General features: G+C 67.6%; 2 protein-coding genes across 4 annotated transcripts in view; one reads left to right on the top strand and one right to left on the bottom strand.

Annotated features, from left to right (window-relative positions):
- Positions 1 to 5,066: 5,066 nt before the first annotated feature.
- Positions 5,067 to 10,063, bottom strand: LOC121106707 (proline-rich protein HaeIII subfamily 1-like). Its single transcript, XM_040647018.1, has 3 exons — positions 9,368 to 10,063; positions 5,437 to 5,637; positions 5,067 to 5,261 (listed from the first exon to the last, which is right to left on the bottom strand). The coding sequence occupies exons 1-3, from the start codon at positions 10,061 to 10,063 to the stop codon at positions 5,067 to 5,069; spliced, it is 1,092 nt and encodes a 363-aa protein (XP_040502952.1).
- CXXC5 (CXXC finger protein 5) overlaps positions 9,084 to 14,855 on the top strand; it is a 29,019-nt gene continuing 23,247 nt past the window's right edge. Inside the window, exon 1 of one of the 3 annotated variants that reach the window (XM_015293549.4) lies at positions 9,084 to 9,169. The gene's annotated coding sequence lies outside the window, so the exon portion shown is untranslated. Of the gene's footprint in view, positions 9,170 to 9,962; positions 10,276 to 14,855 lie in introns of those variants that run through there. The other 2 variants (XM_015293550.4, XM_046900525.1) reach the window with 2 other exon arrangements.

Genomic DNA, 14,855 nt, shown 5'->3' with positions numbered 1-14,855 from the left:
CGTCGTCGGGCACATTTTGTCGTTCCCTTTCGAGTCTCCGCAGCCGCGCGGTTCCGAACGATCCCCTCCCTCGGGTCGGCGCCGCTCCGCCTCCCCCCCCCGGTAAGAGGATCCCGCGGCGTTACGACGAAGATCCCCGGCGAACGGAGCGGAACGCGGGGCCGCCTCGGTCCGGCCGCGACCCGCCGCCTTCGGGGCGCCGCGGGGATGGGCTCCGCCGTCCCGGAGACCGCGTGGGGCCGCGCCGCAGCCCGCGCCGCGATCGATCCGCATCGACCGTCCCCGCCGCGCTGCTCCACTTTCCAGCCAATGTCAGGCGGCGGCGGCGGCGGCCCGGGGAGCCCCGGCGGTGGCACCGCGCGCCCGGCCTGGCGCACCGCCCGCACCGCGCTGCCCCGAAGAGCCGGCCTGGAGCGGGGAGCGGGGAGCGGGGAGCGGGGAGCGCGGCCGGGGGAGGGCGGAGAGCGGAGGGCGTTGGGCGGAGGGCGGAGGGCGGAGAGCGGAGAGCGGGCACGGCTCTGCGCGGGGCATTGCGCCGCCCACGGCACCGCACCGGCACCGTGTGCCTGCACCGACAGCCACGGCCGCCCCCACACAGCTACGCTCGCACCTTACCGGTGCGCCCACACCTACACCTGCACCTACAGCGCAGCTACACCTGCGTCTTACAGGTATGCCCACACCTATACCTGCACCTACAGCCATACCTGCACCTTTCAGGTGTATGCGTACGTCCACACCTGCACCTACAGCTACACCTACACCTAACACCTGCATCTAAACCTGAGCCTATACCTGTACCTACAGTCACACCTACACCCACATCTACCCCAGCGTTCACACCTACACCCAAACCCACACCTACATCTTCCCCCCCCCCCCCCCCATACAGCTCCTCCTGCTGCCAGGCCCACATCTGTACCCACACCCCAAACCTCACACCCACACCTGCCTCTACACCTGCACGTCTGCATCCACACTCACATCCAACCCCCTACCTATATTTACACCCACACCCCCATCTACATACGCTCACACCTACACTCAGACCCACACATACTGCTCCACCTACACCCCACCTCTGGGCGCACACCTACACCCACATCTACACACACCTACACCCCCACAGACCCCCAGCTATACCCACACCTATAGCTACACCCAGACCCACAGATACACCCACATTGATGCCCACACCCGTGCCACCCCCCAGCTTGCTGTGCTGCAGATGCCCCCCATTGGTGCCTTTGGGGTTTGGGGTCGGGTAGCAGCTGAGCAGCACGGCCGTGCCCATGGTCACCCACCCCACCCCCAGCTTTGGGTTGCACACATTGGGTCTGCACAGCCAGGTTTTGGGGCGGGCAAGGAGGGGAGCTGGGGAGGGACACTCCGTGCCTCGATTTCCCCATGCTGGTGGTGGTGGTGGTGGCCCTGGGCTGGCAGCGCGCGGCCGCAGCGCTTCCTGTTTGTGCAGGATCCGCTGGCATTGTGCCGCACAGCGAGGGGGGCAGAGCCTCTTCTTGCACCTGCCCAGAGCATCTGCTAGGGAGAAAATCTCCATGGCAACTCGGCTGGCTCCTCCATCACCGCTCCGCCGGGGGCCGGGGGCTCTCCCTCTGCGTCCCCTCGGCTGTGGGGTCCCCGGGGCACTGGGAGCTCAGCGCCAGCAGAGGCGGTGCCAACCCGCTGCCGTACCCCCCCAGTGGGAACCCCGGGTCCCAGCACAGAACAGGTGCCGGGAACAGAGTGGGGCATCGCTGAACATCAGGGGTGCACGCTTGGGTCTGGGGTCTCCGTGTGCCCCAGGGGCTGAGGACGCAGAGCGGGGTGGGTGGCACAACACTGCTCATCACGGCTGCCCCAGGGCTCTCAGTGGGCTGTGGGTGCAGTGGGGGAGATCTGAGCTGAGATCCGAGAGGGATGGAAGTGGAAGCGGTTCCTGAGGTCTCCAGAACGCATTATTGGATCAGCCAGTGCTGGTGCCCGTTGAGGTGTGGGGGAGCACAGCAAACCCCCTCCTGGCGATGGAGGACTCCACGTTCTGAAGGTCCCGTATCCCCTCAGCCCTGGGACCTGTGCCCCACAGCACAACTGGGGCCAGGAGTGCAGTGTAGCCCTGTCAGCACCCCAGTGCAGGGCTGTGGGGACAGGGACGGAGCTGCCGGGGGCTGTGGGGCCAACCCACAGCACTCCAAGGCTTCGGCTCTGAGCAGCCCTTGTCCCTTCCTCTGGGGACCTCAGTGGCATCGGGATGCTGGGAACCTGGGCGGGGGATGGACAAAATGCGCTCATGGCCCCGATTTGGGCTGGGAGCTGCTATTTTGGTGGCTGTGACCTAATGCTCTGTAGGTGCTTCTGGAAACAGGGCCGGGTTACAGTGGGTGTGGTGCGGAGCTGCCCCACAGCAGTGCTGGCTGCGCACGGCCCCATGGCCCCGGGGGTGCCGGTGGGGCTGGTGGCGCATGATCTGTATGTGCAGAGCTGGCAGTGCGGGGAGCAGCGCGGGGTTTCTATGTGAGCAGTGGCCCCAAACCCGGCTTTTCCCGTGAGGAATTCTGGCTGTAATGAAATCGCTTTTCCCAATGCAGCGGCTCCTGCAGGGGTTAACTGCAGCCCCGTCTGAGAGCAGTAAAAAGCGTTTCCGAAATGTTTCCACTGCCCAACGCCGCTGGGGCCAGGAAGAGCTGGGCAGGAGGGGCCAGGGCGGAGGCTGCGGGCGGGGGCCTGGGAACGGGGCTGGGCACTGGGAGGCACCGGAGACCCCCGCATCCCTGCAGCACCGATGCTGTGGGGAGGTGATGGCGGCCCTGGCACGGGGACAGCTCCAGGAGCAGCTCCAGGCTGGAGGCAAGGCTGGAGCGTGGGGTGCCCATGGGCAGGTGTGGGGCTGGGTGGGCGCATCCTGTCAGTGCGGGGCTCCCGCTGCCCAGTGCTGGCGGTGAGACCCCAAATCTCACCCCAGAGATCCCCACCACTCCCCGCTTCCTGACTCGGGCGTGCTGCTCTGCTCGGCGCCAGCCCTCCTCCCAGCATCCTCCAGCCCCGAGAGGTTCCAAGGGCGTTACGCTGTGCTCCAGCGGTGGCACGGAGGAGCAGCCAAGGCTGAGTCGGGCAGAGAGTGGATTGAATTCCCTGAGTGTGCCTGAAGCAGGAGGCAAAGCGGGATGGTGGCCCAGGAGCGATGCAGAGCAGTGGGGCCGGGCTGCGGCCGTGGGCTGTGGGTGTGAGGGGGCTCTGCACGGGGCCCCCGATGTGTGCCTCCAGCCAGAGCCGCGTAGGGCTGGGGTTTGGTGGCTGGGCTGGGGGGGCTTTTATGCTCGCTCTGTGCCTTCCCTCGCTCTCAGGAGTAATGAAACGCAGGAGCCAGCGCTAATGCACCATTAAGGCTGCAAATTTCAGCACGCAGCCATCGGGAAACGCAGGCGCTCGGGTCCGCCGCCAGCTCCACCTCTGCTGCGACAGCGGAGGAAGGGGCTGGCGCTGAGCTGACCTTTGGCTCTGCAGCCCTGGCTGAGCCCCGGGCTGCCCGCGGGGCTGGGGGTGCCCAGGGGGGGCTGGGGCCGACGGGGGCAGGAAGGAGCCTCCAAGCGGTGCCGTCTGTTCCGCCCTGTGACCGTGCCGTGCTTCGCTGGCAGGGACCGCTCCCCATAAATTTGGGTGGAAGGGAGGGCTTGGCAGAGCCCCGGGCTGCAGGGGAGGATTTACTGCGGCTCCGCGCACTGCTTGCATGGCTGCGGCTCCTGCACCAGCACGGGGAGGAGGAGGAGGAGGAGGAAGGAGCCTGTGCTAACGTCTGAGTGAGGACCTTCCCCCATTCATGCAGAGGGTCTGAACTCACTGGGGCCCGCGGAGTGCGCGCAGTGCCTGTGCTGGTAGGGGCAGCCCTTGGGAAGCACGGCCCAGCAGGCGGGCTGCCTCCTCACCCTGCACGCTGAGCGGTTCAGGGACACAGCCTCGTGGCCACCTCCCCTCCTCCTCCCCTGCTCTCTTTAAGTTGCCACGGGAGTCCGCTGGGGAGGACGCGCGGCGCAGTTGTCCATCCTGTGCCTCCTGCGCCAGGCGGGCGTTGGCTGCGCTGCCGGGCCTGGGGACGGATGAAGGCTTTTCCAAGGCTTCGGAGCAAGGTGTGGACAGCGCTGAGAATAGCATCTTGAAATCTCAACTGCCAAGCCCTTAGCCTAACCAGAAGGTTATTCTTCTTCCCTTATGCTCATACATATCCATTAGGATGGGACCATATGTGTGAGATGTAGATGAATTTCTTTCCTCTTGACAAGTCCAGTTGGTCGCCTAGGTAAGGAGATGGTGGTCTGTTCCCATCCAACTCAGCGCTGGCTCCATGCCGCCATTGGGTTGGGTCTGTCCTGGAGGAAACGCAGGCACCGCTCCTTCCGACGTCCTCCATCCGTTGCAGGCTGCAGCCAGGCAGGGCGGCTCGGGGCGGGCTGATGGGACGGCCCCTACGGCCGCGCTCCTGCCAGCTCCTTGCAGCAGCACCGATCGCGCCTTGCTGCCGGTGAGTGGAGCACGGAGGAGCTCCCCAGGGCTGGGGTGCTTCACCCAAGGGCACGCACTGCTCTGGCCCCAATGCCTGCTGGCAGCGGCTGCGGCACTGCTGGAAAGAGGGGGTGAGTGCCGGGGGATGTCAGCGCGCCGGGCCCCGCTGTGCTGTTCCTATCAAGGCCTCTCTGGGTGTTCCTGCGGAGCAGCCCCTGGGTCAGTGTCCCCAAACTGGGGACCACCCCGCTGCATCTCTGTCAGCTGCCTCAGCAGCCCGGCGTCCATCCTGTGTGAGTCGCCTGTGCCGGCTGCTGCCCCGTGCAAATGGAAGCATCCAGAAGGCCGCTGCTCACCCCGCACACTCATCTCCACTTCAGTGCTTCACCACGGGCTTCAGCAAAGCACAAACACGAATCCAACCCCGTGAGCCTCCTTCAGCACAGGCTGTGGGCCCGTTGCTGCTGCGTTGCATGGGGTGTCCTGGACGCCACCCCATGAGGGGGGCAGGCGGGTCGTTTCCCCACAGCTCCTGACTCAGGCGTGCCCAAATTAGCTCTCGCCGTGAGTTACTTCTGATATTTCCCGGGGATGTCGTTTCTCTCCCGTATCTTCCTGTCAAACCGCCGCTGCCCGGAGCTGCTCTGCCCGCACTGCCCCTCTGCCCGCAGGGCCGGGCAGCAGCCGTACCGCAGGAGCCCCGGGGAGGGCCGCGTCCCGGCAGATGGCTTTAGCGGGGCGCTCCGGATGCTGGAGCCAGGCGGCTATTTTGGACCACGTGGGCGTCTGAATTCCAGGCGAATCCCTGCTCGGAAAAACGCCTGCCAGGGTCCCCGGGGGTGGGAATGCTGCGCTTCGTGCGTCCCCACGGCTCCTGCACGGCACTGCGGCCTCACGCGCTCCCATCGGGCAAACCCCCGACCCTCCTCACTGCCCCACCTCCCTCCACACCGCCGGCTCCGTCCACCCTCCCGTGGGCAGACCCCGAGCCTCCGGCCCACGCCCCCTGCCGCCCCACGGCAGCGCCGTGCCGCACGCGTTGGGGCGCACGCAGCTGCGGGTGGGAGCAGGCAGGGCAAGGCGCTTCCTGCCCTTCTCCCGGCTGCCGCCGCGCATGTTTGCTTTGAGGCCCGTGTCCTCCTGCCAGGACATTCCGGGCAGCGCGGCTGCAGCTTGCAGGGAGCCGTGGGATGGCCCCGACCGCAGCTGCCCCGCTCCCAGCCCTGTGTGGGGCAGAGCCCCCCCGCCCCCCCCCCCCGGCCCCACACATCCCGAGGAGCCGGGGCGACTGCCTGCCATGTGGGAGACAGCTGGGGTTAAAAATTAACGTGGCACTGCCTCAATTAATGCGCGGCGCGGCCGGCCCTGGGCTACGTGCTGCAGCGGGAAGGCAGCGCTGGCCGTGGGGCCCTGGTGCTGCGCAGCTCCCATTGCACCATCCTGATGAACATCAGTGGCCGCAGGGCCCAGGCCCCGCCTCGGGGCCATTGCCGTGGCTGGGCGCTGACCCCGCTGTGTGCCCGGCACTGCTCTCTGCAGCCCTGTGCCCAAGCCAGGTCACCGCGTGGAGGTGCTGAGCAGCCTCCAGCTCTGTCGCCCGCTCCGACTGTGGCAGCCGGGCTCGGGGTTTGCAGGTCGGATTTATTCTGGAACATACCTGCGTGCTGGGAACCACTGGGATGTGTCCTCTCGCACCGCCCCGCATCCCCGTGCGCCGTCCCGCACAGCCCTGCATCCCGCTGCCATCCCCTACCTGCAGGGCCATGTCCTGCCCGCTGGCGCGCCGCCGGCTGCCACTTCCCCGCTGCTATGCCAGCAATGCTATGGCAGCACGGCCCGGCCTCCGCCTGGAGCCGAGCGCAGCTCCTGGCTTTGCTCAGCAGCCGGAGAGAGGAGACAGCACAGGGCCCCGTCGCGGGAGCCACGTGCCCGGGTGGCAGGGATGGGTTTGGCACCGCTTCTGGCACAGAGGCTGGAGCAGCACTGCCGCCTGCACGCCTGCTTTGCGCCCTCCCCACACCCCATCCCCGACCCCTCACCTTCCTTCCCTATACCCTGCGCCCTCTGTCCCTCCCCACCAGCTTCCTGCACTCCAGTGCCCTCCATCCCCATCCCCATCCCCATCCCATCCCCATCTCCATCCTCATCCCCACCCCTACCCCTATCCCAAACTGCATCCCATCCGCATCCTCTGAGTAAGTGGCTGCTTGGCTCCGTGCCTCAGTTTCCCCTCTTTTTGCTGCAGTCCCTGCAGGCTGCAAGCACCTTCCCTTGGCCCAGCTCACTGCAATGACCTCAGCACTCAGCACAGCTATGTCCCCGCAGATGCACTTCGCAGTGTGCACAAAGCCCAGGCGCCGTGTAGGATGTGGGGGGATGTGTGGCCGTGGTGGTGCATCCCTCTGCCCCACTGCTGTGGGCTTTGATGGCCTTCAGGTTACTCCTTACCGGCAGGACCTGTCCTTCCCCCCACACCACCGGCACCATCACAACCCCAGTGTGAGAACTGGTGCACGGGAGGGTCTGACTGAGGGGTGCTGAGTGGGACAGCCCCTGGTGGGACCCCCAGCCATAGGGCCAGCCCCAGAGCCACACTCACTCCACCACTGTGCTCATCCCATGACCGTGCTCATACCATAGCCACGCTCACCCCACGCCCACTCTCACCCCATGGCTGTGCTCACCCCGTCCATGCCCACCCCACGGCTCCCGCTCTCCCACTGCGGCACCAAGGGGAGAATTTTGGGGAAGTGCCCGCGTGGGGCTGAGGCTCTGCCGGGGAATTGCGAGCATCGTCACAGCAGCAGCAACCGCATTTGAAAATCCCAGTTGCTAAATATGTGAAACTTGCATAATTAACAAGACGTGGATCAAATACAAACAACGCATTCACAGCGCTTCCACGTTCCGGTTCCCACCCCCCGCACCCCCTCGCTGCACCGCTTACATTTTTGTTTCGCCGAAAGGACTCGAGCGGGGTGGGAAGTGATTCTGTATTCCTGTGAAAAAAAAGCATATATGTATATATATATATATATGAGCGCAACAAACCCGTGTGCTGCTTTTGTCAGGGCGTGCTGCTGGGAGGGCTGGGATGTTGGTGAGGCTGCAGGACGGAGCTGTGCCCCCCAAAGCCGCAGTGCTGAGCAGAGCGTTTTGCTGGGATTTGGCTCCGGAGCTCCGTTTCCCACAGTCCAATGTGAGGATGAAGGTCCCACGGCCCAGAGCTGTGCTCACCCCACAGAACTCGGGGAAAGGAGAGCGGGGACAACGAGCGCTGCTGGGGTCCCCCCCCTCTGTGATGGTGTTTGGGGACATCACCCGAGCGCGTGGGTGGCGACAGCCCCATGGGAACCGCTGGCCCCGGTGTCCCTTGTGGGTGACCCATGTGCCATTGGGGACTGACTCTGTCCCGTGGGGCACTGCGCTGACCTTCGTGTCACCCACCCCCGTGCTGGAAATGGGGACGGGGGGGATGGACACTGCACTGGGCTGAGATGTCATGGGGTGGTCGGGGGAGCACCGCAGGGTGACAAACACAGAACAGACGTGTTGGTGACACCCGTGGGGACGTGGCAGAAGGAGGGGTGGTGTGGTGGGCAGGGTGCATGGGGGGGGACAGCCCTAGGGAGGGTGGGTGACGTGCCGCTGGTGTGGGTGGGACATGGGGGGCACAGTGAGGTGATGCCGCAGGGGGGTGGAGGGGGCACTGGGGTGACTTTGCAGAGTCCTGGGGGGCAGCTGTGACACTGCACAGCTGTGGTGGGACGCTGGGAAACATGGGACATGGGGGGTGCAGTGAGGTGACACCACGCGGGGGTGGGATGTGGAGGGCACACTGTGGGGACAGGTGAGACCTGGGGGTCACGTGGTGGTGATGCTCCATGGGAGCAGATGGGGTGGGGGACACACGCCGTGGTGACACCCGTCAGGGGGGGTGGCACATACTGGGGGGCAGAGAACAGCAATACCCCACAGGGGTTGAAAGGAAGCAGCGGGGTCACGTGGCAGAGACACCCGTGGGGTGGGCGCACAGCGCAGTGAGACCTCGTGGGGATCAGAAGGACACGGGGGGCACGCAGCAGGAATACCCAGCGGGGTCGGGGAGGCACAGGGTGACACGTGGAAGTAACACCCGTGGGGCAGACGGGGTGCGTTGGGGGCACGGCGCGGGGACACCCCGCGGGGGATGGGGGCACGCGGGGGTACGCGGCTGTGACAGCCTATGGGAGCGCCGAGGCCGCGGGGGGACGCGCGGCGGTGGCACTCGCGGGGCGCAGCGCTGTGACACCGTACGGCGGCCAAAAGGGACACTCGCGGGCGCGGGGCGGTCATCCGGAGGGACGCCCGCGGGGGTCGGGGGGGGGGGGGGGGGGGAGCGGCTCACACGACACGGACACCCGCGGGAGCGGCGGGGCCATCGGGGGACCCCTCGCAGCGGCACCCGCGGGGACGCGGTTCGGTCTCGCGGAGGGACCCCAACGCGCCGGGGGGTGCGGGCGGGCGGCGCGCGCGCGGGGCGGCGGGGGGCGCGCGCGGCTCTCGGCGCGGCGCGGCGCGGGGCGGTCCGGTCCGGTCCGGGTTTTGCCGGCAGCCGCGGGCAGCGGCCGCGGCAGCGCCGTGCAGCGCGTTTCGGGGGCTGTGCACTCCCAGAGCGAGCAGCGATGTGGAGGTGGGTGTGCGGCGGCGGCGAGGCACCGCGCCCGCCTCGGCTCCCCTCTCGGCGGGCCCCCTCCGCGGCGGCGGGCAGGTGCCGAGCCCGGCCCCGTTCCGCCGCCCGCGGTCCCCGGGCGCGCCGCGCAGCGCGGAGCGGCTCCGCTCCCTCCCCCCCCCTCCCCCCCCCCCATCCCCGGCCCGGCCCGGCCCGGACCGCCGGTAGGTGCCGGCACCGCGGGGCTGCCCCGGCGGGCGGCGGCGGCGGAGTTGGGGGAAAAGTGTCGGGAAAAAGTTTGGCGGGGGGCGGCGGGCCGGGGGCGGCTCTGCTCCGCGCCCCGTTCTCTCCGCGCCGCGCCGCGCTGCGCTCCGCCCGGCGGTGCCGCTCCGCTCCGATCCGCAGCGAGCAAAGTTTGGCGGCGCGGCCGCGGGATGCGCCGTGCGGTGCGGGGCCGGGAGGGGGGCAGCGCCCGTACCGAGCTCCGCTCCTCGCGCCGAGCTCCGCTCCCCGCACCCAGCCCCGCTCCCCGCGGCCGCCGCCGCACCGCCGCCTCTCGGTGCCCGCCGCCGTTTCCCGGGTGACAATGGTGGCGGCCGGGGCGCGGGGGCGGCGGGCAGCGGGGCGCCCGCTAGCGCCGAGCCGGGAGGGGGGCTGGGGGGGGGGGTTGTGCGGCGCCGGGAGGGAGTCGGGGGGAGGGGGGGGGGGCAGCGCCGCCACCCGCGAGGACCCTTCGCGGGGGCGGGGAGGGCAGCGCGGCCGGGGGGCGGGGGGAGCTCCGCTCTCGGTGCCGCGGTTCGGCCGGGGGCGGTGCGCGCTTTCCGGCGGCGACAGCTGCGGGGGGGACGTGGGAGCGGCGCGGCGCGGCGGAGCCGTGCGTAACAAGTCCCGAAGTTTGGGGGTTTGTTGTTTCATTGTTTTTTTGGTTTTTTGGTTTTTTTCTTTACCTCTCGCGAAGTAAATTCTTTTATTTTATTTATTTTATTTTTTCTCCCGCTTCTCCGCCGGCCCCGCAGCGCTGCCCTCCGCGCCGGGCGTGAGGGGAGGGAGGGAGCGGAGCGGCGGGGAGGGCAGCGGTCGGCGCCGGGGATGACGGCGGAGATGGGCGCAGGCGGTGCCTCGGGGCGGTGGGTGATGTCTGAGCGCCGCGATCGCCGCGCGGAACTCCGCCGATCCGCGGCCGGGCGGCCCCGCCGGGTTTCATTGGGTTTTTTTTTTCCAGCCTCCCCCCCCTCCCCTCCTCCCCCCCCTCCCGTTTTTATTTTCTTGCCGCTGTTTTCCCTCGCATCCAACACCGGCGCTGCGCTCCTTCCCGCGGGGCCCCGCTCGCTGGGGGTCATTCCGCGCGGCGGTGATGGATGGGGCTGTGAGGGCAGGGGGCAGCTCCGCGTCCCGCGCACGAACAAAGCTGTGCACAGCAGCGGCCGTGCGGTGCTCGGAGCCGTGTCCCCCTCGCCCCCCCCCCCCCCCCCCCCCCGGCTCCCACGTGCGTGGCCTCGCGCCCCGGGAGCCGCCCGCCCGGCTGGGAGCTGCGCTGCTGGGGACGCGGCCGTGCCGTGCCCCTCTTACCGGCTTTGTCCGCCGCTGCGACCCCACGGCCGTGGGCGAGCGGCAGCACTCCTTAGCAGCCCAATCCCCGGGGAGAGGCAGAAAGCGCAGCGGGAGACCCACACCCGGGCGGCCGGGGCCGTCCCACGGCTGCTGTGCGGCACCGCGTCCCAGCGGGTCGTGGCAGCGCTGTCGGGGCTCCCGGCCCTCTGCCACCCCCCCCCCACCTCCGCCACCGCCGTGCCCTGACCTCGGAGCGGCCGTGGGGGCCGCGCCAGCGGGTGACAACAAAAGCAAAGTAACAAAGGCCCCGCCGCCGCGCGCAGAGCTGCGTCCCGGCCCCCCACGGCGGCAGAGGGGCGGTGGGGCCGTCGTGCAGCGGGAGGACGGGAATGCGGCGCTGTGCGTGGGGGGCTCCGCTCCGGGCGTTGGGGCGGGCGGGGGGGCGTTGTGCCCCACTGCTATGTGAGGAGCATCGCACCGCCTCCATGGGAAACGTTGGAGGCGTGCGAGGCGCTGAGCCGGGCTGTCCTTGGTTTGTGGCGGGGATGCGGGCAGCGCGGTGCTGCCCGGGGGGGCGCGGAGCCTGCGGAGGGGATCGGTGGGTGCGGTGATCCCACGTTCAGTCCCGTGATGGTGGCGGGGGGGGGTAGAGGAGGCGTAGGAGGCTGCACGGGCTCAGTACCCGTCGTGGGCGGCCCCGGGCTGCAGTCAGGCAGTGTGGGTGCCGCTCGCTGATGTCCCGGCTGTGGGGATGCCGGGTGCCTCCGGCACGGCCCCCTCCATGGGGCTGTCTCCTCTCCCCTGCGTGCAGCTCAGCGCTGGGCTCCGTCCCGCACAGCCCCACGTGCTGCTCACACTGCTGTGGCCCCGTCCCTTCCAGCTGCTGTCCCACAGCAGGGCCGGACGCAGCCCCACGTCCTGCCGGGAGCTTTGCAGTGGGGCTGTGTGGGGCTGCCCGGCCCCATCTCCCACCACCTCTCCTCCACTCCTGCCCCGGTGGTGCGTTTGTTTTCTCAAACCCTGGGTGTAGGAACGACCTCTTGATTAAGTGTATTAATAGTTAAACTTTCAGCTCATAGCTTAGACTCACCAGACCACGAAAAGCCTCCGTCCTTTACTCATGCTCTGTTGCTCAACTAAAATATTGCACTCAAAAGGTTTTTCTTTTTTTTTTTTTTCCTTTCCTTTTCCCCTGACTCAACTTTGACTCCTGGGAGCTCAGGGGCCGCTCAGGGGCTCCTCATGGCCCCGGCTGGGGGGGGGGTCCCGGCTGCCAGCCTCACAGCCTGTGGGCACGAGTCAGTGGGTGGGGAGGCGCGATGGGGCAGCTGTGGGGCCGGGGGGAATGAGGTCAGGCACGGGGCCCTGGAGAGCACGGGGTGACCCACGTGGGTGGCCGAGGGCGAGCTGTGATCCCAGTGACGATGGGAGAGCATTGGGTGTCTGCAGGTGGGAGTGAAGGGCGCCTATGGATCCCCCCGTGTCCCTGCGCTCGTGGCACCGATGCTCTGGCCTCGCCCTGTGCCCCCTCCCTTTGGGGTGCTGCAGGGCTGGGCCGTGCTGCAGCTCTGTGCTGGGGTGGTTCTGTCCCAGCTCACCTTTCCCCGTGGCTTGGAAGCAGGTGGAGGGCACTGCGCAGCCTGGGATGGCAGTCATCACCGTGCACGGGTGGCAGCCTGTTATTAGATGAACAAAAGGATTTTTAAGGTCACCGGTTTTCAAGAGGCGGAACAAAGGCCGTCCTGCTGCCCTGGATGCCCGCTGCTCTGCGGGGCTGTCTCTGCCCTGGGTGCCCCGCTGGCATCTCTGGCCATGGAGCTGCTGCCGGTAGGCGCGGGGCGATGTGCCACCCCCAGGAGTTTGTGGCCTGCCGGCAGCCCCCCGTCCTGCTGCCTCAGCCAGGTGCTGCTGCTGGCCCCTTGGGGATGGCTGATGGGGGGGACAGCCTTTATGGGGAACCCACGCAGGCAAAACCGTGGGGTGGGAGAGGGATTGAGATAGTAGCCCTGCTGGATCTGTGTGCTGAGGCTTGGCGCTTGGTCTGTGGTCCTACTGTGGGGTTTGGGAATGTGACTATATTTCCTGTTGCTCAGATGGTATTGAGTGTGCCAGAGGGTATCCCGTGGTCTGAGCTCGGGCATCCTCAGCGCTGGAGGAATGCAGAACCATTGCCTCCATAGCACGATGCTGTGGGGAGCTGGCCCAGCTGTGGGGTTTCGTGTTGGCCTCGTCCCTGCAGCTGTTGGCAAAGAGGTGCAGTGCCATCTCCTGCCTTTCCAAGCGCGATGCTCTTAGTGCCCCGGCTTGGAGAGGTGAGGACCGTGACAGGGCTTGGGTCGCTAGCTCCGTCCCTCTCTGATGGTGTGATGTGGTTCTCTGGAGAGCATGGTGTGCGTATTCCATGGTGTGATCCCAGTGATCCATGCCGTACAGTGTCGCCGTTCACTGCTGGTGGAGGAGCTGAACCCAGGAGGAGGCTCTGTCCTGGGCAGTGTGTTGCTGCCGTGCCACGCCGCGCTCTGCTCTCAGGGTGTCCGGTCACGCTGCGGCCGCTGGGCATGGTGGGAACCATCGGACACATTCAGCACTGGCGTCAGCTTGGTGCTGGCTGCGTCTGGGCATGGTCCAGGCCAGGGCAAGGTGTGGGTGGGTGCCTCAGTGCATGGTTTGGGGTGCTCACCCCCAGCGCCCAGTGCCGTCCCGCAGCACCGCTCGGTGTCCTGGCACTCGGCAGCTGCGTGAGGGCAGCCCTGGCCTTGCCTGGGAGCGTGGCGTGATGGATGGTTCATTTTTGCCTTCGCAATCCTGCCTTGAGTTCTTGTCTCCACTCCAGCTCTTTGTAGAGATGTCTGGGCAATATCCATCTCCCACAGTCTTCCTTTCAAGAGTCTTAATCTGTGCCCGAGCAGCTCCATCCATTCTGACCCCAGGTGGTCTCTTGGTGTCCAGCAAGTCCCGGGGTCACCAGTTCCCATGCATTTCTTCTAGGCCTGCCCTCGAGCCTTTGTGCCTCGTTTTCCATCAGGCTCCGTGAGAAGAGCCGTCTGCAGTCCAGCCCTGAGCCCGGAGCATGCCACTTGGGCACCTCCCGGCCGTGCCTCTGCGTGATGCTGAGCGTTGGCAGCACGGCTGCTCCCGGTTCACGGCCCTGGCCCCGGGGCTGGCTGTCCCACAGGCTGTCCCCGTGTGTCCCTGCTGTGTGGGGCCGAGGGGCTCGAGAACTTTTGGTGCCGGGACAGCGTGTGGGGGCTCCCGTGGTGCTGTGCTCGGATGAAGCGTTGGCTCCGTGGTGAGCGATGGAGCCGTGCCCTCGGATGCTGTGTGCAGCTTGGCGTGGTCCCATCCCCGAGCTCTGGGCCGTGGTCGGTGCCCGGCACTGCGGTGTCCCCCCGCAGCAGCGCTGTCCCTGCTGTCCCCGTGCCGTGCCTGCTCCCTGCGTGCAGTTGCTGGGACTTTTCCCCCAGTTCCACACCCCGTGAGCGTGGCCGAGGATGGCCGGCCCCGGGAGCGCTCGCCTTGCCCTCTGCTTTACCTTCTTCATCTCGCTAATCTGATGGCCGGAGGTATGCGAAGCATTTCAAATATGGCCTCGTTCGCTGGCTCCGGACAGAGCACGCAGGAGGCGTTCCTTCACACTCCTCCCCAGCCCGCCGCTCCCATTCCCCCCCCCCACGGGCATCCCGCGGTGTGGGCACAGCGCAGGGCACGGCGTGGGGTGGGGGTGGCTGATAGATGCTACGGGGAGGGGGCCCCCACAGGCTCTGTGGTACCACCGGCGGGGCCCAGCCCCGGGCACAGCGGTGTCCCTTGCCGGGGGAGGGCACGGGTGTGGGTGGGCGCGGGGTGCAGGCTGTGCGGATCCCATGGGCTCCAGCCCTGCGAGGTGCCCCGCTCAGCTCTGCACCTGTGCGGACGCTGACCCCGTGCGGAGCTGTGCATGACATCATTGCTCACCCGTGGCTGCCAGCAGGGGGGCGGGGGGCGGGGGGCACGGCTCCTGGCAGTGCGGTGGGGCCCAGAGCCGGGTGGGGGCTGCACGGGGAGGTGCTGCGCCGCGCCGCGGGAGGAGGCAGTGGGAGTCTGTCAGCGCTCCGGCTCAGCTGAAGTTGCTATTTAAAGCCGGGGCAGGAAAATCGACGCGGGAGATGAGGAGGGG

Source organism: Gallus gallus, chromosome 13 (assembly GCF_016699485.2).
Source record: "Gallus gallus isolate bGalGal1 chromosome 13, bGalGal1.mat.broiler.GRCg7b, whole genome shotgun sequence".
Classification (NCBI taxonomy): Eukaryota; Metazoa; Chordata; class Aves; order Galliformes; family Phasianidae; genus Gallus; species Gallus gallus.
The sequence above is the reverse complement of the archived record's forward strand: the minus strand, read 5'-3'. Positions and strand labels throughout refer to the sequence as shown.